Below are 25,451 nucleotides of genomic sequence, written 5' to 3'. Positions count from 1 at the left end.
GGTACTAACATTGTAAATGAAAATAGAAGAGACAGATGTAGAGGGAAACGGAAACCTATTGAATATCGAAGATTCCGGAGGAAATTTACATAAAAAGCACGTGTCTTAACACTCTCACAGTTCCCTCTACCGACCCTGATGTGTGCGGGATACAAAGTGAAGTTGATTTCATTTTTATTTTTAAAATATGACTTTTCTTTAGCTGCACGCTGTACCAGCACATAGTGGCAGAGAGAACCTGAGAACCTGATGTTAAGACACTCTGCTCCTATCAAGACAATTTCGTTTCCCCTTTCCCGCCGAATTCTAGAGCGTGTTAAGCGGCGGAACTTAACACCGCTCTATAAAAAGATCATAAATATGAAATAAGAATTACGTATGAAATAAGAATTACGTTTGAGATTCCTTCCGAATCTCAAATAATTCTATTAAAAAATTCCTTTGCTTTTATCAATTTGTGTATCTACTTGCGATTATCAAATGGCATATCCATGTGAACCCGGCTTCGACCGTGGGCGATTTTCTTACGCCAGCGTTTGTTTATCTTTCGACAATAATTAAAATGATGCTATGACTCGACGTCCTTAATCCGATTTAGTCCGATTAAGGTTTCCCTTTCATAAAAATTCAAAATTACGTATAACTGTTACACTTTAAATTGAGTATAAAATTAGTGGAATTGTTATTTTTGATTCAAGGAAAAGGAAAAATGTTTTAAGCTTTTAATTTCACTCATTAAACTTAAATATGACACTCACAGTGTTTATCAATATAGTTTGATAGAAAAACATTATTTCATACATAAATATAAAACTTAAAGTTAATCATTTTTAGAATGCAAGCATTAATCGAAACAAAGATGATTTTAACGAAATTGGGTCAATGTCTCTTTTGTCCAGATAAATGTACTTATTCATTATGTTATTTTAAAAAGCATTCGCCAGAACACTTGAAGTGAAGTCTTGTATGCCACAAATCAACAGGATTCGTGCTCGAGTTCTTGTATTATTAATGTAAACAAGGACATTGGGCAACAATGTAAGAGCTTCGAATTCCTACCATCTTTATATGGTTAAATATAAGATAGCGTACGTATTATTTAATCTCTTCCTAGTTTTTAGATGTTAGCGCGTCATTGGACAATAAATAACACATACATGCTAGATATCCATTACCTGGTTCTTTAACTAACTGTAATTTTTTTTATATCTAAAATGTACAGTATAAGAAATAAGTCCGTAAAAGGATTATACTATTAGTTTATGAATAATTCATAATATTTTGTAACATTTTTAAAATATTAAGGTATACCATACATTGACTTGACTAATTTCAAATAATTTTAATTAACATCTGAAGAAATTTTGATGTTCGATTGGCATCATTTACAATGGCAACTCAGCATGACCACTTAGCCAAACGGAAAACTCAACATTAAAGTACCTTCTGGGAATTACATGCAATAATTGTTTCTGGCACGAAACGTCGTTTGAACTATTTATTTATTGCCAATTTCGTAGAATAGGTATAAGCTTTATTTCTGAATTTCAAGTGACTTTCAATTCTTATGGTCGAAGATGTGACATAGGAATGGTTATATACAATATAATAAGCACAAAAATGATAATAAAATAACTACTTAATAAATCTATTTCTATTATTGAATGTAAATGAATCCCCCAGTAGGATTTGAATCCATCAATTCTATTTTGTAAAATAACTCAGAGTGACCAAATTACTCAGAGAAAATAATACAATACAAATCACAAAAGGAAACCCTATAATCTGGCATATTAGTAAGCTGTCACTTGCAGACCAGCAACCGCAGGATCTCTTTGATCAGAGCACATTTTAAATGACCGCCTTTTACATCTAAAATTATCATACTCTGTTTGGTCCTAAAGACAAAGTAGACATACTATTATAAGTATTAAAATACATTAGTGAAGACATGTTGTACGGCAACAGGGGTTATTAGCACAACGGGCAAATTTTCTAAGAATATCGAAACGCGTCAAAATGTGAAGACCGTAACCTAAGCAGGGGAAGCGGCGATTAAAATAAATCTGACGGTAATGAAATAAATTAATTATTTCCTCAACTTTGTCGGACACGAGCTGCTTGTCATATGTCACTAAATATCATGTTCTTGATAGATAAAAGGGAAAGTTGATGTGATTTATTTTGTCTATTCCCTTAAGATACACGTCTGTTACGCGTTAAATAAAAATATTTTCACGGTTTGTAATGTTTCAATATTATTCAAAAGTATATAACATATTTTAGGTGTGGTGGAATCCATTTCTCCAGGTAATCCGCAAGGAATGTGTGTGCTCTTACTTACTCTTATTAACATATAGGTACATATCTTACAAAATTTGTCAATTTATATTAAGGACACGTATAAAAGAATAAAATTTTAATAAATTCATCAATTAAAACTAATCGACCCTTATTTAATTAGGTAAATAATATATCAGTATTCAATTTAAGTAATTTTTACAGAGAAAAATCTAAATAATATAAAAAAATAAAACATCTTATTAATATAAAAAAATGTAGAAAGTTTAAACTTTTTTGTAGGTTTAAAAGTTTGCTAACTTACATTACAGATTATAATAAATATACATAATTAGATATAATAACAGCATTATAAAGTAGATAATGCCCTAGTTAATTTCGTGTAACATTTGTGTTCGTATAATTCATAGCAAGCACACATTCACATAGAACACAATTACAATTTACATAATTATAAGGAACTAACCTATGTTACCACATACATAAAAGATTTTGTTAAAAATATTATTGTATGAAAGAAGACGCATAAATTAAAATATTCACCCGCTACGGTTTTAACTATAGGTATGTAATTTAATTTATTTAGAAAGGTACAAACTTTTTGTGTGCATAATATTGAATAATTATTGTTTCTTAAAATATAAATACATTTAAACAATACAATGGTGTACCGAGCTAGTTTAATTTATTATAAGAACAAATAATATGACCAGTTACAAAATGTTAGCTTATAAAAATATACATTTAATTGAGTGAGAACGTACTTTAAAATTTCGCAAGCCGATCATAATGAAATGTAATTTGGAAGAAACGCTCGAAAAAGGCTTCAAATTCTCACAACAGGCGATCATGACCGTGATACTGCAACACTCCAGCCAGTACTTGGCAAGTCATGGTAGCCAGCAGGAAATCACAGTACTAATTTAGTTGTTTCATTAAAATCATTATTTCTTTATATTTGAGTGGTTACAAGAAAAATAAGAATATAGTTTTGCGAATGGAAAGCCTGAGGCGGTGATCAGAGGAGGTCTGACATCATCGCCGCATTTACACGGTCTTTGTTGTTATGCGAGCCAAGCCACTCACTGTATTATCAGTCAGTCATCATCAGTTTTAGTCGACCGAGAACGCAGAACGCTAAGCGTATTTTAATCAGTGGCAGTAAGTACACTTATATTGTTTCGCGTACGTAGCAACGTGTGGGCAGCGAATTTTGAAGTTCAATGCCATCGGACTCGTGTTACATACATATGCTGGGTCTCGCTTGATTGTTTTCAATGCGGTCAATTTGTGCTAGCTAGCTGTTAATGGATATGACGTTTGGTAAGCGATGAGTGATCGATTATTCTTCTTTTTCTCTAACTAACTAACTAATCTTCTAATTTTTTGATTGTTTTAAAAATAAATTGACTTTATACTTAATATTTTAGATCAAAATCAAATCTAATAAATTATTATCAAACAATTAAAATTATTCTTTGGTCTTTACTACGTTTTCATTAAATAATCACGATCATTAGCAGCGTTCCTGTCACAAATAAAATTAATTACTCACATGAGAATCCGAATATACGGCGAATGAACATCACTTAAAATTTGAAGAGAAGATAAACTTTAAATCATTAATCATAAAGGAGTACTTTGTTAAATGATAATGTTTTTTTCTGGCAAGTTTCATGGAAGAAATTGCGGACAGAGTAAAAAGAGCAACAAAAACTGTGCAATCAACTTACACATGTGTGTGCGTAAGGAACACTGTAATGTTGCCGAATAACATGGCATGTACGCAATCTTCATACAGCCACTTGAAAACGCTCGAAATTTTAAGTTCCTTCACCTTTCTAGAATGTTCTTTGGGTTTATTTTAACCGGCTATAGTTAAAATTTTGCATAGTAGGAACAAAGGTAACGATTCCATTTTGAAATATTAAAAGATGACAATAGATATATTGAAAACGTTATCAAATACAACCCCCAGGCTTTATTAACCCATACGCAATGAGAAATAGTTCAAAATAGTTTTTAGAAATAATTTTGAACTATATCGCTTATGAGTAGATAAGTAGGTATATAAAAAAAAGAAAAATGTATTCAGCTATATTTCAGTAAACATGGTGCTCAACAATTTGCCGGTGTCTCCTGAATCAAAGTAAGATATCAAGTTAAGATATATCTTATAACATAGCTGATACAGCAAAATCATATAGGTACATAAACACAGCCGTAGTTATATTTTCTGGTTCTTGCAAGAGGTGACGTCAATATTTTTTGTGCGCGCACCGTTAATGCGAGATGAATTGCTTTTTGTTCACACTTAGAAATTATTTTTTAAGGTTCTGTTTGCATTTAAAATATGGCACCTTTGTACATATTTTTCTAGCCATATTATTTATAAAGGTGGGCGGGATTTTGAAAGTCTATATATAAAATAAAAAGATGAAGAAATAGAAGAAAGAAAAATCAAATCTTTACAGTTTTTGGATTTGGAGATTGAAATTGGATCCATTAATATATTGATAACAAAAACTTAAAACTAGTGCTCAATATTGTTTCCGTAAACTACTAAGAAGCAACTAATAAGATAGTTGTCATTCTGGTGTTAAATGGAATTTTTGTAGGAAATTTAAACGATATAACGTCGAATACTCGCGAGTAATGTGAACGAAAATTGTTAATTAAGTCTAATAAATCATTTACTTTCCTATTTAATTTAACCAATATTTAAAAGAGAAAGGTCAATTAATAGTTTTTATTGAAACATAAAAATGATTCTAAGCGGTAACTTTAAAAAATGTAAAACTAGCGGCTATATTGGGCGGGACTAGCTAAGAAATGTTGATAAGAATAATCTGGAAAGTAAACTTTAATTGTGAGTTGATAGATGAGAGAAGTTGGTATTGAATTTAATTTAAGTCGTAAAATGAAAATTGTGAAAAGTGAACTTTCATATGGTGGTGCGTACATTAGAGTGGGTCAAGCTTTTTTTGGAGTAATTTTTATTTGTAACAGTGACAAAACAAGACCCGATTAAAAACTAAAAATCTAGTAAGAAATAAAAACAAGTACGACACAACATTGCCAGTCATTACTTTTTAGTATAGTACTTTTTAGCATACTATGTAAAACAGATTTAAAATACAATTTAATTTAAATATGTCGTGAATATCAATATTCAAACCATAGCATGCTTACAGATCTTAAAATCACTCTTGGCACTTGAGACATCTATTGTAGACGTTCAGTAGCTAAATTAATCGGAGGCGTGAAAAACACTTAGCGAAGCCGTATCCAATATATAGTAATAAAATAGGATCTACTACCATGCGTTAAGATTCAAATTATTTGAAAGCAATGAACATGAGAGAAATTAGTGTAAAAATCGGGCCGGAAGACATCAGTCACTAACTATGTCACATGAAAGTATTGACGCTCACGTTTTAGGAAATTAATATACGTAAACATTTAGGCTGGTGCATGGCTCAAAATACTTGTTAAATATTTTTAAAACCTAATTAGTTTATTCATTAAAGTCACTAAAGGGTCAACAAGTTTCATAACTGAATGCAAATAATAATTTATAATACAACGTATTAGCTGTAACATTGTTCAGAAGATTATTTACAAGGCTACCTCTGTTCTCTGTGATGAGAAGGAAGCTATAAAACTAACAAAACAAACAATAAAGACCACCACTCGTGTTAAAACAATCGGGTAACAACGTGGTGTCCTGTAATCACTAAAAATAGTCACACCTATGGAGATTTACTCAAGTAATTTGTCAAAACAAAAAACTTTTACGTCGATATGGTAAATTGAATATATTTTATATTTTTATTTAATACTATAGTAAAAAATCTTAATTATAGTCAATAAAACAAATACATAAAATAAACGATAATTCACGATATGCATATATTTATATACCTGTATGTTTCTATCCTGTACGACTGTTAAAATTACAATGTTGGCATAAGTAACTATTTAAAATATGATGCTAATGTATTACTTGGCACGTACGCTATTTCAAGTTCAGCCTATCGAATTTCTTTATAATTAATTTTGTGCGGCGGAGAAATTTTTTGTATTCAATTTTGGCACCAATGTAAAAAGCAAGGCAGGTGGTAGCCGGCAGTAGAGACCTAACAATAAAGTCGTCATCGGTGCTGATAAAACAAAGTGGTTCCTTTCATTGCAGTTCAGTGCTTCAACAAGTGCATTCAAATTAGTTCGTTGCCGGAAACGGAATTCCGTAGGAGATCGCAATATTCACGAGACACTCACGGCCCCCGACAGAACTGTTCTGGGAGAGTGTAGTGATTCGTGGAGGAAAACATGTCCAGCGTCCGTGACCTAGGGTTTTGTTTGCGACGGTGGCCGCTCCGAGCGACCAGACTGCCTGTCGCCGCGGCCGGCAGACAAAGACGGAGCGATGTACGAACCGTGCGCCAGAACAGGGTGGGTGACTCGTAGTGCGAATATAAAAACTGAGCGATTCGTAGAGTATGACGTAATACGTAGATCATAAAATATATATAAATATTTTATACTAATAATTTATATACATATGTTGATTACATCATCATCATATCTTGATTAGCTTGAATAATTTAATTTACTGCTCAATAAGGACAAGTAGTAATATTTAATAAAAATTTGATGAGTACAGCTACTAGTTATATAAAATATTTCATATCTTAAGTAAAAATTTGATAGGACGTTGTGACAAAGGTGAAATTATCTCCATGTTGAAAATTCTTAGGTATAGACAGACATTTGGCACATGACAGACGATTTAACAACAATACAACAAAATCTGGCAATCTTACAACCGTCGACATTCAACGAATATAATGACGAATAAATAATCAAATTAGAACAAACGAATGTCACTTCTCGCAATAACAAAATAATGCAAACATTAAAATACAGAACAGGTATACGACATCGAAAAGCAGATTAAGATTGTGTACATGCATGAGAGTAAAACGCCCTTATAAGAAGGACTAGTTAGATAATAATGGCTTAGCGCGCATGTGACACATGCAGTGAAATCGTTTAAGTGCATGTATTTACGCGTTGACTACGAACCAGATAGCAACGAGTGGACGCTAAAAGCCTTAAAGAATAATAATTTATGCATAAATAATATAATATATCGATAGAAACTGGTGAAAGTATCGTAAAGTCGGCGAACAAATTGTTTTGGCCAAGAGAAACTAATAAAACTGTATAGGTATCCTCAATATGGTAAACTGTGACGATATGAATGGCAAAAAGTGTCGTAAAAGTGTCGTAATCATGCGACCAGGACATCAACCTGTATATTAATATTACCTGTTCGATATACTCCTACCTATCTAGCAGGGAATTACACTTTTTAATACTAGTTCAAATATGTATGTAAAATATTAGGGTTGTAGAAATATCATAATTCTTTTTGAATTGGATATGAGGCTATACCTAAGGATTTCTGAACATTCACCAAAAAGAACCGAAAAACTTATCACTATCAGCCTAGCGATAAGCTTTATTCGTCTATTTAAAGAAATATATGGACAATATATAAAGCTACAAAATGTAAAGCTTATTTAAGGTCATATACCCAAATACCATTGGTATGGGCACAGTATGGGCGCCATCTGCACGCAATATGATAGATTTGCTCGAGTGTAAGACTTTGGCGCAGTTTGCAATTTATTATAATAAATACAAGGAAATAACTTAAATTGAAAATGAACTATGACATTACAGCGGAAGGTGATATCATTTGCGATGACATCATAAAGCTAATGTCGCTTCACAAATTATGATGCACTGGTGGTAACATCAATCATATAATAATAATTACTTTTTTTTGATAAACTACAAAGTTCAGTAAATGCTTTTTAAATTATAGGATAACTATTGTAGCTACGATACATTGTTTTTGTGTCTCTTCGCCAAGAACAAAGAGAAGCCTAGTTACTCTATTCTCCGCTTTTGGTATATTTACCAACTTTGTCATGTTGTTAACGTGCTGGATGGTGCAACCTATCCTAAGCGTTTGACTATATTAAAATTAAGAAATTTTATAAATTATCACAATATAGTGATGCAACCATAGAGTGTAACATTTGAAACGACCGCCATTCACTTCATCAGTCTAATTTAAACGAATAAATTATTTACATAAGAAGAGAAACAAGTCACTTCAAATGTTCAATTGAGTAAGAAATAATAAGGTATCGAAGCCCTACTACAAAGCTCACTTGTAAGTAGGTTAAGTAGGTATTACTACCTATTCCGAAACAGTTGCAATTGGATTTACTTTTCCCTTACATGTAGCTTAAACTAAGACATCTAATAAAATATTGAATTAACATCGTACACAAGATATTTGGGCACAGATACTTAAAAAACTGCGCTCATAATATAGACGTCGAACAGGCGGAGGAACGTCGAAAAAAATATACAAAAATAAAACTGGGACTGGTTTAAAAGAATGACAACAACCCACACGCGTGTTTTTAGAGCACTTACATAAATCGTGACAGCTGGTTTTATAGCGAAATAAAACTATTTTGAATTTAGTTTTGCATATTAATATATCAAGAGACGAATCAACGAGATGTTTTGCGAGGTGTCGGGAATTTTTGCTCGACATGAGATTTCAACATTGTGTAGTAAAAACGTATTTTGCCATAAAATGCATAAATCACGGTATGCGGTTGAGGCAATGCGCGATGCGGTAGTCGTTGGTGTTTTAGAGGAAGCCACATATTTTTTGTGACTCATAATCGCATTAAATTTGGCCGGATTTCAAAAGTCTTAGCTACATTATTTTATAGTCGCGGAAGAACTGAAATAAATCTTTTCTTAAAGTACCTCATGTGGTGTCACGTGTCAACAGTTAGTAGAAAATGAAAATGACGAAATCACACTTGTTCAAAATGAATGCGATGCCATATTCTTTGTTATATACATTTCAATATTTATCCTTGCGAATCACTTAATAAAATTGAAGAATATTAATAAGATACATAAATTGATAATTTTAAATTATATGGACAACATAGTGTAAGAGTTATTTTAGTTACTCTTTTTTAAATAATTAATAATCTAGTTATCATTTTTCAAAATGTCAAGAGTTTAAAAATTAATTAATCATATATTTGTGAAAGACTTAACCCTGATACTTTAATTCGAAGGGCACATTCAGTTATCTCACGTTACGTAAGTCATAATTTTGAATGTACGTAAACAATTTGGTTAGCAACTTAATAAAGGGCACACAAACATCAGCCTTATCTGGAACAAGCAGCAGAATTTTGTGATCCTTGAACTGATGAACTACTTTTCGAACATTATCTAACTGTGAATGAGAATACATTTGTATTCCGTACCAACCGAGGAGCCAGGAGCTTTACGTAACCTTGTTTGAGAATATAGGATGTAAACAACTCTGATTTGAGCAGTGGGTTGGGTTTATGATATGCGAAATATTAGAGCAAGACAAATATTTTGACGAGAAACTAAATATTGATGTAATATTATTGCTACCTACACGCGTTGTAATGTTTTTAAATGATCAATTAAGATAGTGGATATCACAAATAAATAGCACAGTCACGTTATGTAACGCTGATGAGGTGTTTAGATATCGGAAAGTAATTTGACGTCAATGATACGCGCCGGAGACGACCTAAGATCATTTCTTTCATGTGATTATGTGATCATTTGATCTGATTTGATGAACCTTCTGAACGAGATATCTCCTTTAGCTTTCTCTGTCGGTCGTAGTATGAGGGGACAGAATTTTTTATTTACATTTCTTAATTTACCTTGAGATATGACATTTTTATCACCTGTGGTTGATATTGAAAAAATAATGGGAGTAATTTTAAATACTGAAATTATTAATAAAATATAACCAAAAATATATTATGTAAGTACCTACGCATAACCATACATACAGTTCCAACGGTATGAGTGCATATTTTCAAAATTCCGATAAGGCAGTAAACATTTCACATGTGTGTACATAATACGCAGTAGATTTTTTCATAAGTTTTTTATTGACACCACATGCAAAACATCGTTATCGCTGTCAGCAAACAGCAGCCATGTCAATGTAAACAAACGCTGATAACACTGATAACTGGATTCACAAAGATGGCTGCGGAGTTTTATCGTATGGGACGTGACCCCTTTACGAATTATAGCTTATCGAGAGGAGACATAAGGCTGGCTTAATTGCAACTAATAAAATAATTATATTTACCCCAGCTATTATGATTATTCTAAGTTAATGGTTGCGATGGTGATACAAATTTTATATGCGCATTATTCATAATTGTTCTAGACGTTTCCTATTTATAATAATGACTAAATATACGTAGTAAATAATATTGTAGTATTGTGAATAAAGTTGTACAGTATCATACAATATGGTATATTTACAATATTATGTCACTAATTCTGCGAATGTCGGCATATAACTCGAGCATGTGGCAATTGCGACAGTACGTCATGGTAATGGATTCAAGTCTAAAAATGTTTATGATTCTAACATAAGTGTTCACGAGGTATGGTTACATTAAGTTGAGGCCTAGGCTTTATTTACTCAGCACCAATGTGTCTAAGTTTTGAAGAAAGAAACATAAAATTAAAATAAGATTCTTTGACACTCAGCAGTCAGCATAGCGTTACTACTTTCAAGACACTCCATTCTTATTAATTTTTAAATAAATAAAAAAACTAACGATTAAATCAACAAACTTAAAAATAAGAAGAGTGCTTTTAAGTTTCACTTCCATATATATATATGAAATTTGATTACTAAGAAAAGTTCATTCTTGCGATAAGAACGCGATGTGTGAGCAAAAAAACCAAGAACACAATGTCAAAGGACATTCAACGCACGATTACCGAAACAATAAATGATTCATTCATACATCGCACAAGCGATATCGCAAATGAAGATCACTCGATGCGGTATGAGATAGCGGTAATGAGGAGTGACTTTTGATAGCATCACAATCGACTATTGTCATGTGTCATTAACTCGAGGAAAGAACTTCATTAGAATAAAGATTTGCGAAGAGCAAGTACATACGAAAAGTGTTGTGAATATATTATACCCCATGTTTGATTTGATTAGTATAAGACTTTATTGAAGTAAATATATTTATTTCAGTAAATAAATATTTCACTTCCTCGAATGCCGATCGAACCCACAACCGTCGCGTTACAGTCACACCCTTTTGCCGCTGCGCCACGAGTGGCCTCAATTTATTTGGTATATGTAGCGTGGTTTAAGGTACTAATAAATTAAGTTCAATTCAATCTATTATAAAAACAATCGCGCTTATGTGTAGTCATTACTTGATATTGCAGTAACATTTCAAATCGACGTTAAAAATATGAAATAAAAAGCTAGTATACAATGTACCTACTAAAACATTATAGTGCTGCTTCAGGTGTCAGTTGGCAGTGTGCCGACGCGTGGTGTAAACAATCTATTTCGGTCACCGAAGATAATTTGATCACCTTATTTATGTACTCACTTCCTATACCTAATTGAATAAAAAAACTCGAAAATATTGGTATATAAAAATCAAGTAATAAAACTAATTTGCACGTCAATTACAAGGGAACCGTACATTCTAGAACGCGGTAAGATCATACGATCGATTATGGATGATGCAATACGCGAGCCACGCAAGGGACCTGCATGAGTAATGTCAAGTTTAAAGCGAGCTGTTTGCACATACGTTGCGGTTTTTGACCAAATGATGTGATTGTATTATGAGGCAAACGCTAAACTTATATTTGTCTTAGCTCATGACTAATTTGTTGGACATTAAGTAACCAATGCCGAGGTGGATGACCGCCAGTGTTTGTCCAGAGCGAGGGCAGGTTCATGTATTTAAAGAGACTCCAAGACCGACGTCGAGAAATTTGACGCTGAGTTGAGATTAAAATTGTAGTACGTTGTCCTCTGTGACCTACTCCGTGATTGATATTTGAATAACTTTTGATGGATGTCTAACACGTACCTCCGCCTTGAAAAAGATGTCACCCGTATAGAAGACATTGCCTTACCTGAAAAAAGAACATACAAAAAGTGTTATATTATGAAACATTAGCTTAATATTAATTAGTTTTAAAAAATATATAATTTTTAATTTACTTTCAAATATAAAAAATATTACAATAATACTATAGAAATACAGTAAACTTAAAACATAAGCAAACAACATAACATAAAATACGAAAACAATTATTAGAAACAAATAATATATTCTAAAATACAGAAATATAATTGTACTCGTGCCGATATAAAATATAAATCACTTGCATCAACAACATAAACTAACAACGAACGTGTACCTATATAGTAGTAGCACATACAAACGAATCCTAATTTGCATATATAAATAGTCATAATTATTGCCTCACAGCTTCATAGTGATCTTAATGACATAATGAATACAGTAATTATAGTCGGTTGTATAATAATAATGGACAAACATACACACACATATTTGCAAGTGTTCTAACAACTAACGTACTCTATGCGACGACATTGAATATCATTTGTAAACTGAACTAGGTACATGTAGCAATTGCATGTGAAAATTTTCCACTATGGAAGGATAGTAACATATAGAATTGAATAATAAAACATAAGCTCTAGTGCAATATAAGACATCATATAAAGACGCGTTAGCTGCACGTTGATGTTTAAGTGTGTAAATAACCAGAGTCGACCTGCTATTCTAATAATGAAAATAGCAGCTTCACAATTTTTTTGCAGAGACAACGTAGTGTCAAGACACTCCGTTATTTACTTTCGGCTCAATTTTCTCATTCCCTGAGTGGGATTGCACCGACAACCCATAGCGTTGACAGTTAGCTATGGAACTGCGCCACGATCGCCTAAATTTTATTGATTTACAAATAGGTATATTTAGCGTATCGAATCAATTATATGATTGGTAAAGTATTTAATATCACAAGTGAAGCAAAAAGTAATCGTTTACAGTGATTGTATAAAATTGTTATATTCATGCATAAGCACTTTAATAAACAACGTATTCCAAATATTTTAAATGAATAAAGCCCATTTTATTAATCTCCTTTTGCGTGTTCATTTATTGTTGTTTATATTTGTAATGGAAATTGAATTGATATTTATTTAAAATTTATATTGATGATTTAAAGTTATTTAAATATATAATTATCATTCAAGGTTATCTACACGTGTAACACCGATATGCATTTATGTATGTATGTTGGAATCTACGATCTGGTCCGAATCCGTTGGGGCGATCGGCGTGGAGATTCTTCAGGGTAACCTATGTCCAACAGTAGGGCGTCTAACTATTAGTACTACAGTTTCTGCTACTCAGTGCCAAATAATGCTATGCAAATAATTACTGGAATGTTTGTCGTAAGATTATTCGAGAATATGCTATGCAAAGACAAATACATCTGTTTGTTACTAATTGTATGATATAGTAAATGTATATTGATTTATTGTTTATGACATTCAAATTATTTATATAAAACAATTTAAAAATAATGAAAAATTTGAAATCATATTAATTTTCGAATATTATCTGCATAGTGCATTTGGATTTTGGACCAAACAACGTTACAGGCTAGTATTTCTAAATAAATATAATAATAATTCATTAACAAAATTAAACTGGTTAAAAACACCCCGATGTACGTGCAAAGCCTAACTGTATCACCCTCGGCGATACGTCGGCATTGTGCTTGCTGTAAACCGTTACGAGTAGGCAGCGTTCATCAGATATAAAACCTACTGACAGATGGTAACGGTAACTGACATCATTTCTTATGCGTTACAGCACGGCCTACAGAGCCAGGCCGAGCATAATTGGAGGTTTGAAACCTAGTTATGTTTAAAAATTGATTTTCAGCAGCTCGAAATTTACAAAGCGTTTAATAAATATAATAAAATTAAATATATGCTTAAAATATTATATATATTTAGCAACAAGTAATTAGATAGATAACGTTATATATTTTAGCGGAACGTTCAATCTCAATGTCTTAAAAAAAAAACTATAACCTAGACTTAGGTTTTACCATTTTTAATTAATTCTCTATTCGCAGAGTAGGTCAATGCTAACGGGTAATAATTAGAACACGTTTCACAACTCACGTCCCGACATGTCGATCTCAATTAGGCCATGAAATGTTTTGTCGTGATTGCAATTTATGCCCATATTGACTCCTGTTCTGGAATGGAAGATATTAGCTACCACTTATTTTAAACGTAGCAAGCATGATTATAATATATATTTTGGAGAATATGTATTGTTACAACCATAGATAAGAAATCCACATAGTATTTAATAAGAACAATGTTTTTGTTGGAATAAAAAACATCCTGCTATGTGCGGGATAAAACGTGAAGCCTAAAAAAAATATTATACTAGCCAGATTATTCGCAAATTAATATTAAACAAAGGTGGACCAAAATAAGTCAGGTAACCACTCATACTACCAGTAACCAAATAGTTTACCAACTGTGTCATCCTTCAAAGCTTCAAAACTGTTATCTTTGTTAGTTTACTGGTTTACGTAATTTTCACATGATATATATATTTTAATAAGTGACTCACTGGACTATAATATTAACGCGAACGTGAAATATAAGCTTCATCATTCAATATTTGCACAGTTAGTCACCGCTGAGTGAATCGAGTGTGAAAAACAAGATAAACACTAATTAGAAATGTTATTTATGGTTCCTAGAGTGCTACGATGTTTATTCAGATAGCTCCTTGGCAACGACATTTATTTGAGCAATTAAAATTATTTAATGAACGTAATAAAGGTAACTCAATTTTCTTAATAATGTAATTGAAATTAAAGGTTTATAATGGACTTCAATTAAGCTTTTTTCAAGCTTAACAGATAAGCTTCAAATCTAGTAAGCTGAACATTACTAATGTAGTTTTTTATTAAATATTTTAAACTGTTAAATAAATAGGTGTGTCAAAATAAAAAAGTTTTGGAGCTTAGTTAAATGTCTAAAAATAATTACACATTAAAAAATGTAAGGCAGCTTTTATATAATTATATCGAAAAGATAAATGAAGAAACTTTCCAACCTATTTACTATATCGACCGACATAACGTTTAGCCCCGGTAAGACCAGAAGCCAAGGATAGCTCCAAGATAACAAATCGAGTATCCGCAGCCACGTTTGCCCTTCAAGATATATTTAGCAGATTTTTTTCTTTGCTAAGTAAAAAGAAACATATTCAAAGTATAAATATAATATTCAATATTGAATATTCTTAGTAAATTTTTTTTTTCTTAATTTTAAATAACTTAGCGATAATAAATAAAATATTTTTAAGCAAAATATTTTTTGTCCATTTTGACTGAATAAATAAGATAGATGAAACTAATGGGATGTTGGTAATAGAATTAATTATAGATACTTAAGAAGTATTATATAAATTGCAGTAGACAAATTGTTATAGTTTATAATAACAAAATACAAATTGTAATAGCTGTCGAGGTAATTAATTAGAATATTTGCGCATTTGTTTTGTTTAATTTCAATTAAAAAACATGTATTTCAACTTAAAATAAAATTTAAATGTAGGACTTAATTAAGGTAGCAATAAAAAATATATATACCAATACATAACTAAATGGATCAGTATAAAAAAAATAAAACATAAATACAGGTATATTTTTTACATATCTATATATAAAATAAAATAAAAGTCAAAATTACTGTTTTCTCATACGCATATAGGAGAACATAAGCTACTGTTTTTAAATTTTGTCTGTCTGTCTGTTTGTCCGGGGTAATCTTCAGCAGAACCAATTTTCACAGAAAGAAAGAGGAGGTCATAGAGGAATATATAGGCTTTTTATCCCGTGTTTATGTGAATTACGTGAAAAAAGGGTATCCCGCGCACTAATATCTACTAAATAAAGTCCGCAAGGTTTTAAATCACAACTTATTTCGTGTATAATATACCTTATATTATAAATGTACCTAAATAATATTAAATAAATAACCGTATATATTCGCCCGCTTGAACTATGCCAGTTCAAGCGAGCGAAGCTGTGGGCGAAGCTGCTAACTATAATAAAGCTGTTTTTTTTTATTTATTTAAATATTGAGTCGGAAATAGTTATGTGCCACGTTTTTGCCAATGTGAGTTAATTTGCATAATTGTTCATATAAAAACTTATTGACTCCTAAGAAACAAAATAAACACTGTTTATGGTATCTTAAAATATCTTAAAATAAGTACGACAATAACAACGACTATAAAAAATATTTATTCGAAAAAAAATTATATAATGTTTTTTTTCTCACAGTTTTCAAACATATTCAAACAGAGTATGTTTAAATTAATTCATGTTGTATCACTCATATCTGGGGCAGAGTATGCATAGAGATTAGAGATCACCGAGTCTCTGTTAAACTGCGTTCTGTGTTTTTCGCCCAAATTGGGGACATTGTTTTGTTGAAAGACGGAACTTAACGCCGTGGTAGTGTATGAGATTTATTTATGGAATACATATCTAATTATGTATATATATTTATTTGGTAAATGAAGTTGATGATTCTCGATCATATCCCTGTGATATTCTTACGAATATCTTTTTCTATGAGATTAATGCAGTGTCTATATCTAGTAAATGGTATTTTTAATTTCAAAATAAAAGTATCATTATATAAAAAGTTTGTTTTTAGTGATGCAGGTGGCCGCACTTGTTTGGTTTTTCTAACTATTATTACTAATAAAAAGTGCTAAAATGTAACGTGTGAAGTAAAGATTTTATTAATGATAAGTGAAAGAACATGTTTCTCTAATTTTAAATAAAAACTTTAGTATGTACATAAATTTTGATAATAACCACTTGTATAGATAAAATTGACAAATTTGATTACAATTTAAGTTTCAAAATTACGTAATTCAAAAATACATTTCCTTTCGCTTTATCTAAGCAGATCGATAAACAGAGTATCTAATTTACATAAATAACCATAGTCTTAGATTAGCCTATCCAACTGTGCCACCATAGATTCAACATTGTTTATCCTATCCTATATCTTATAAAACAAAGTCGCTTTTCGTGTCTGTCTGAACTTTCTAACTCTTCTTCTTCTAAACCACCCAACGGATTTTTATGCGGTTTTCAACATTAGGTCGAGTATTTTTCAGGGAAGGTTTATATATAGTTTATTATTTGTACATTCTTATGTAAATTAACATAAATACGATAAATGTGTCTAAAGTCCTACCCGTTGAGACACTTTCGCGCATGCGCTGCTTTAATGGTAAGTACTACATGAAAATAATGTACTGGAGTATTGTTCCTCTTAATAAGATCTACAAAAAAGTCCGCGACAGCATATTTTTATCTTTTAAGGATAACGTTTAGTAATCATATTTCTGTCTAAAAATAGTAATATCAATATATGTTTTATTGTGAGGGATATTTTTCCATAATGGTATTAATCCTTATCCTTTAAAATACTTTATTAATTTTCTACGTTAAATGAAGATAAAATTTGCTGTTTACACTATTTCGAAATTGCGAATAGTTTTAGAGAAAAACGCATTTAATTGTTGACACATCACGCCGTTGACTCATCAGCTGTGCCAACTCAAGTTTCACTTATCCCTTAATCTCAGCATATAAATAAGTATATTAATTACGTTGGCCATTTAATGTAGATCAAAACTGTCTTTTACTGTTTTTCATTTTAATAAGTACTTTAGAAGTTGTTACAATATCAAAACATCCTTGCTGCGAAACGCGCCCCGCGACGTTTTGCTTATACAAGCGCGTCATGAGCAGTCATCGGTGGTTCCGTGGTAGAATGCTCGCCTGCCACGCGGGCGGCCCGGGTTCGATTCCCGGCCGATGCATTCTATTTAATTTTCCTCACAGGCAGCCACGTAGTGCTTGCTTTTCATCAGGGACAGAATACCCTCTTCAGCATTAACCACAAGCTCGAAAAAAAGAACCCGCCCGCTGTAGAGGCATAGCAACGAAGATTTAGATGCGTTTGCACGTATTGGATAATTGGAGTTGAATGTATTATTTCAGCGCGATATATTTGGTTTCCTATTTTTTGTAGTAGTTATTAGTAGGTAGACTTTTGTTTATAATTTCTTCCGTTTAAAAATAGTCATTTAACTATATAAAAATAGTCATTTAAATATATTTTAATAAGTACTTGAAAAGATTAGTAGTATAGATTTAAAATTACGGTACCTACTAAAAAACCCTTGCCGAGTAAAACAATTGGAAAATACTTATTGAAACTACAAATGCGGGTTGCATTAGGGTTTAATTAATTTTCACATTATCTTAAGTGCTTTGCAAACATACATTATATGAATAATCCAGTAGTAAAAGCGGGCGAAGCCGCAAGGGGGTCGCTAGTAATTAACATATTACAGTGTCTGACACTCCATTATGTTAAATATTCCATTTCCTTGAGTGAAATCGAACCTATAACCTGTCGCGTTTAGTCGCAACTACATAAAATACAAATACTGTACATTTAATAACTATAATATGTATAAGATATGATGGTTATCCTCGAGACGACATTGCTGCCATGTCAACAACGTTCAAAAGAATGATGACGGATTGTGCGGTTAAAGACATCCACGGCGTCTAGATTTAGTGTCCGCCGTAACCATAGCAATAGTCAGTAGGTATGAGGTTATTAGTCTTAAAGTGGCTTTAGCCACAAACCGATAACTCAAACATATACAGATAATTTTATAGATAATACATGGTTATATTGAGGGCAGTCGTCCTCGTCGTACTGTAAAATCGACAGGTTGTAGGTTTAATTCCCACTCTAGGAAATGAAATATTAAATATTTGAATTTTTCGCTCTGGTGTCATAGGGCATTGAATGTTTGCCAATGTCTCCCAAGTTCCCTTCGCCTACCCTGCCATACGCGGGATACAGCGTGAAACTAAAATAAAATATATACTGTAAAATATCCTGTGGTTAAGTAGTGTAATGGTGTGTTTGACCAGCTCAGTGGTGGAACTGGTGAATTGGGTATGGTGGTGGAATGACTATATAAAAAACTAAAATTTCATTAATAGATACGTTATATTTGAAAGTCCCTATAAAATTAAGTTAAGTCACTTTTATAGAGACTGTAATGAAGAAGTTATAAACTCTAATTCGTAGCTAAATTGCTTTTCACTTTGTGGCTTACACTTGACAAAGTAGGCATCTTAACTCGAGCGGGTTATAGCAGTTCGAATATTCTAGACTAACAGTAGCCTTTTGGCATTTTAAACTTTATTGTGGTGTAAAAGGGTAGAAATTTAACTGTATGTGTATGTCCTTGTAGGTGACGTAAGCACAGGCTGCCCTAGCACGGTCCGGCGCGTGGAACCTTCCCAAGGCTACAATGGCAAGTGGGATTAGTTTCAGTGTCATATGAGACTACTGACTACATGAGGCTTCGTTTATTCAGAAGCTGTTGCCGACCAGATTGTACAATCCAGTTTATGAAATTCATACGTTTTATTGTATTCTATAAAGTGGTAGTTAAATAAAAGCGTCATATAAAATTTAATGTCCGACGAAGACGTGGTGCCAATGCTTCGTAAATAGAGACACCACCACCGCCACCACCGAGAGCCAACACCGTAATCTCCTCTTTTGAAGATGTTTATTTAATTAGAATGCTATTTATTTCTACTTTATTTATATTGAATGGAGCAATTAGACGGAGTTGGTTAATGTGCGAGTAATCGGCAAATGCCAATCCCACTGTGAAATAAACAAAAAAATCAGGGTATTGATCAAACTGAAGGTAACTCTAGCTACACAGCATTATCTATGTAGTATAAAAAAAAAATCTTCCAATAATAAATAACTAGTATATAAATATCCATTATTTTCTTATATGAAACCGTTTTATATAATTTTTAGTAAAGTAAATAGCAAATATATAGAAATGGTTGTTTTCTATGGGAAATTTTCTCCTGTGACAAGCCTGTACCAGTTCCGAACACGATGAAAGAATTACAGATTGATTCTGTTCCATAATACATTTTCGGCGTCATTACCGGTCACGAACGTAGCTTGAATAGTCAGGTCGTGACTGCGAGCGCTCTCTACCCAAGTGAGAAATTTAATGAAGCTTTGTAAAATATAAGGCTTCAGGGTTATTTTATACTCACATTTTTTGAGAAATATTTATGGCAGAAATAAAATGATAATAATGGTATGATAATATAACATTTACATGTCTTTTATAATTCAAAGGCTTCATGTACTGTAAATTGATTGACTACTCGATCGAGACGAATCGATATAATTAAATTTGAGTTTTGCCACAAAGCCAATAAGGTTTAATTCTGTTTGAGTAAAGTAAAGCAAAATCCACATAGAAATGACCTAAAAAGAGCAAATTTGACACCACCTACATTATTGATTGACAGCAACAGTAACATGATAAATCGCGAATGGCGAATCTATGAGGTTGAAACGAGGCTTCTACCGGCCGTCGAACTCTTACAGCGGTTGCTAGGCGGAGAGTAACGGGTCATTGAAGTTTTTGGGCACAGCCAATTGTGATTTGCAAGCAAGAGCTAATTAAAGTTATAGCAAATCATAATCTACTTTTGTTAATATAATATGGTGTCCGTACAAAGTTTATAATTCTATAGCATATGATAGTGGTTTGGTATCACGATCGATGAATTACAGTGTCTCTTTTGATTGAAAATAACTGATTCCACCAGATTATAACGAGGCATAAATAACAGTACTTCGACTGGATTTATTTCAATTACCTATACTCGTTATTAATGATGAATTTGATGTGTTTTGCAATGATATTACGACTGTTGCCGTCATTAATGTAATAGAGCAAACAAGTGCTACAAGTTACATATTTTATACAATTATTAAAGTATTATTATACAATAATTATATAAATTCTCACACTTTCGTTGATATTAAATAAGTTAACATATTTTAAATGCTGATCATATTTATTCAAACTTGCATTATAATGCGTTAAATTAACCGGCAAAATTTAGTATAATAATAATAAGTTACAATAAGTACCTAATAAAATTTATTGCCCCTATGTTTATTTATATGCATTATTTCATTAATAAACTTGATTGGTTCACTATGTTATAATGTTATTATCAACATTTATTACTTTATTAATTCAAACGTTTAGGCTCGGCAATAACCCTTCACCGTTTAAATCTCGACGTGGTTTCTCTTGACATCAAACCAGAATTGCGGCCTTTTATGTCTTAGTTATCTCAAATCGTATTTATTTAACAGATAATTTTACTAATCTTATAATATTTAAGGCGCAGGTGCACAAGCGTGACACTGTAAACGCGACAGGTTTCCAGTTTGATTCCCGAAATAAATTCAGGAAATAAAATATTCAATACTTTTATTTCCTTGCTCTGGTAATGAGGCGTAATGCTTCCAGAATTCGGAGGAAAGCGTGGAACGGAACTTGATCAAGAAATAATAAAATTTATCTAACTGCCCTATAATTCTTTATGATAACGTAAGGACTTTTTCATTTATGTAATCTAAATGTCCCTTTTATTATTACTCCAAATAGAGTAGCTGTATTTGATAAAGCGAAAGGTTTCTTAGAATATTTTTTTCTTCCCCACATCCTTTTAATTAATTATAAAATAAATTATATTTACATATGTCATTTTAATTTCGCATTTTACTGGTTAAGAATAGTTTTATAACTATTTTAAATGGTTAAATATTAACCTAAATCAAATTCTTTAAATAATATGGTTCACATATCTTTAAATAATATCCATGAAGAAAATCACTAATACAATCAATACATATTTTCTCACTTGTACAATAATATTATCAACCCGAATAAAAAAAACCAAATAAATAAATACATAATATCTACAGCTACACAAAAAAAACGCAAAGCAACGGCGATCACCTCATCCTTGCCATGACATCCAAAACGCGAGTCAACAACCTCTCGCGAAGAGAGACCGGACAAAAAACGTAATAACTCCCCATTGACAGCTGCCTTCTATTCTCGGAGCATGACATAAACACTTAGCCGTTCCCGAATTGTGCGCGAGTACATACTCGTATGTAGCAAATAATACTAATATGACGATTATAGGTTTTGCCGGTTGCGTGCTAATATTTTGTTTTACATGTCCATATAATATGTATATTTAAATACTGATATTACTAAGTAGGTGTGCAGTGTTTAAGTAAATATATGAACATTTATATTTGCTCTCGGGTTGTAACACGCCTACAGTGATAGGTTGAAGTTCTAAAATACTTTTTTTTATATTTTCCATAGTAAAACTAAAATATAATAATATTTTAAAATATTTAGTGTCCTTCGTTATGGTAACAAGGCGTAACGCAGTGTTGAGTTCCGCCACTCAACATTTAAAATAAATTGTTATGTTCCGAATAACTTTAATCAAGACGAGACAAATTATTAGTTACAGACTAATAATATAATATTTACAAAGTATGCAGCTTAGGATTACATTATTATCGTTCACCTAACACTCGTTATCGTTGACATCCTCCATAAATTTATTCAAGTGTCCGATAAGTTAATCTTCATAATTAACCTTTTTACAATGTTGTTTAGCTGCATACGTCGGCAGCATTGTTGTTTTGTCGTCAACTTTAGTATGTAAATAAAGATGTGTTGACAGACAGACAAACACCCATTGAGTATAGCTTCTCGTGTGACAATATAAGTAAATTGTTTACTACAACAGCTCCCTATTGTGCTTAGTTACTTTGTAATAGAATAATAGGTTATCTGTTTCATTTTATATTTCAAGCTTTGAGCTATAAAATATATTATAATTGATTTGTGAATGTCAACAATATCAATAAAAATATATAAATAAGTTGAATCGTTAATGTTGAATTTTGTTTTGCCAATACAACAATGTAATAAGTGGTAACCTATTTAATAGAGCAACAAAAAAAAATTCATTACCAAATAAAATGTAAGATCATTATATACATATACCATATAAATTTACAAAACAACAGCATAAACAACCAAAACCTATAAACAAAATGAACATGCAACATGCAAAACACGAAAAAAAAACAATATAAAATCACACTAAATATGATGACACAACATAAAATCAAAAAGACCACAAACCCATAATATCAAAATAATCAAAACAGTACCAGCACCTTGATATTTACATACAATATGGAATACTAGCTTTTTCATTAATCCAAAGATCAAAGACCACATTATGCTTTACTAATATAGAGAGTACCTATTGCTATAGGTACATATTTGGTACGTCAAGACGTTTGATGCAACGCAAATTACTTTAATGATAGTTGCATCATAATGATTGTTGAGATGGAGCGGCAGATATGATCTTGCGAACGTTGTTTTTAATAATATTATCTTTAGTTCGCTTTTAAAATAAAAGTGTGGTCGTTTATCAATCAGGTCTGATAGTGTTATAAAGCTAGTATTCACAAAACAACCATAGAAGCCAAACATCCTAACGTGGCTACCTTGTGTGTTGCTGTCGTTCGGAGGGCGGCGGCGAGGGAGCACGCGAGGTTGCGTTCGAGTCGCGCGAGTCCGCCGCCGTGGGGCTGCCGCTACCGCTACCGCCCAGCGCCAGCGCCAGCCCGTTGATGCTGCCGACACATCACCACGTCACCACAGCCCTAGCCTACTCCAAACGGTACAAACTTACCTGCTCCAATGTACTAAATTCGATAAAGTCCGTTATTTTTGTATTTAACATGCTAAAGGTAAAAATAATTTTATGTCGTCACACACATGAACACACTGGAGCAGATAAGGCCGCTAAAATGGAACTAGGATCGATACGCTATCACTGAACTAGCCTAGTTAACGTTGTACCCAACAATATTATCAGTGTTTAGATTGCTACAATAACACTAAAATACACAATTAATGATATCCCGCCAAGTTTTATTGTTGATGATTGAAGTATTAAGTTAATCATTATTGCTAGAGGAGCCGAGCGAAGCAGATCATTCTCAGCGCTGTGAAGAAATACATAAGCAGTGATGTTCAGTTAGTGGCAAGGCATCGAGGGTGTCAGTAAAATTGGTTAACGCAAGCAAGCAATCATTTGATCTAGTTAAGATATTGTGACATTCCTGTCATGCAAAATAAAAAATAAATATGAATACGAAGAATGTGATTAATTTTGAAGCGTATAGTATACTATACTTCAGCTGATCACAATATTAAATGAATAAAATATGAATTATGACAAATAAACAAACCAACAACTGAAATACGTTCGCATCTAGGTTATAAATCAGTCTCGCCTGAAGCTGGGCAAAATGAATGATGATGTGTTCTCCATTCAGGTGCCAATCATGGCGTGAGATAGATAAAGAGCCGGTAGGAAGTCGTCTAGAAATCCGTCACGCAGCAAAAGTGGGCGAGAACATGCAATTAGTGGAGAGGTACACGTCATCGAGATAGAAACAGCCGTAAAACCAGTAGCGGAGTATGAATGGAGCCGAGATAAATATTTATGGCAGGCAATGTATTTTCGTTATTACAGATTGGCTTATTGTTTTCAAATACGTTCACTAAAATTTGAACGTAAAATAAATATAGTAAGTAAGTCCTACAATAATTAAAACTTTCCCGCGTAAATGGTTTTAAAAAATGTAATCGTACTATACAGGAACTTATAAAACGTTGTCTTGTTTTATTATGATTAAAATTTATGACACCGAAATTATACTGTTCGCTAATAGTTTGGACCTGCACAAGCTTTTGTGTAATAAATAAAATAACCAAAGCCATGTACACAATATACATTTTTTTATTAAATCTGAAAGTGCGTCAGAATAACAGTGACGTTATACGAGTCTTAAAAGGATTATTTCCGCGACATAAAAAATTCACAGTCAAATGCAATAGTAGATGATGTCACATGAGTTAAGGTCACGCATTAATGCGGAAGTCAAAGTAGTAACAACCAAACTTTTTAGTTTTTTAATTATAATATATTATAGGTACTTTGTAATAAAAATAGTAATAATAAAAATACTTTTAGTGACGTTAATAACAATTTTGCAAACG

At 32.1% G+C, this 25,451-nt stretch overlaps 1 protein-coding gene across 7 annotated transcripts in view; it reads right to left on the bottom strand.

Annotated features, from left to right (window-relative positions):
• Positions 1 to 25,451, bottom strand: part of LOC146535925 (uncharacterized) — a 119,019-nt gene that overhangs the window by 40,877 nt on the left and 52,691 nt on the right. For 3 of the 7 annotated variants that reach the window (XM_085191527.1, XM_085191529.1, XM_085191528.1), the window contains one exon: positions 23,888 to 24,016. The exons of 3 other annotated variants lie outside the window; for them this stretch is intronic. In XM_085191527.1, coding sequence (XP_085047653.1) covers positions 23,888 to 24,016 — 129 coding nt within the window. Of the gene's footprint in view, positions 1 to 12,338; positions 12,385 to 23,887; positions 24,017 to 25,451 lie in introns of all 7 variants that reach the window. One more of the 7 variants, XM_085191531.1, reaches the window with a different exon arrangement.

The sequence above is a fragment of the Heliconius melpomene genome, chromosome 10, assembly GCF_056956725.1.
Source record: "Heliconius melpomene rosina isolate 202511_hmr_F chromosome 10, ASM5695672v1, whole genome shotgun sequence".
Classification (NCBI taxonomy): domain Eukaryota; kingdom Metazoa; phylum Arthropoda; class Insecta; order Lepidoptera; family Nymphalidae; genus Heliconius; species Heliconius melpomene.
Note: the sequence above shows the minus strand (reverse complement) of the source record. Positions and strands in the feature narration are given on the sequence as shown.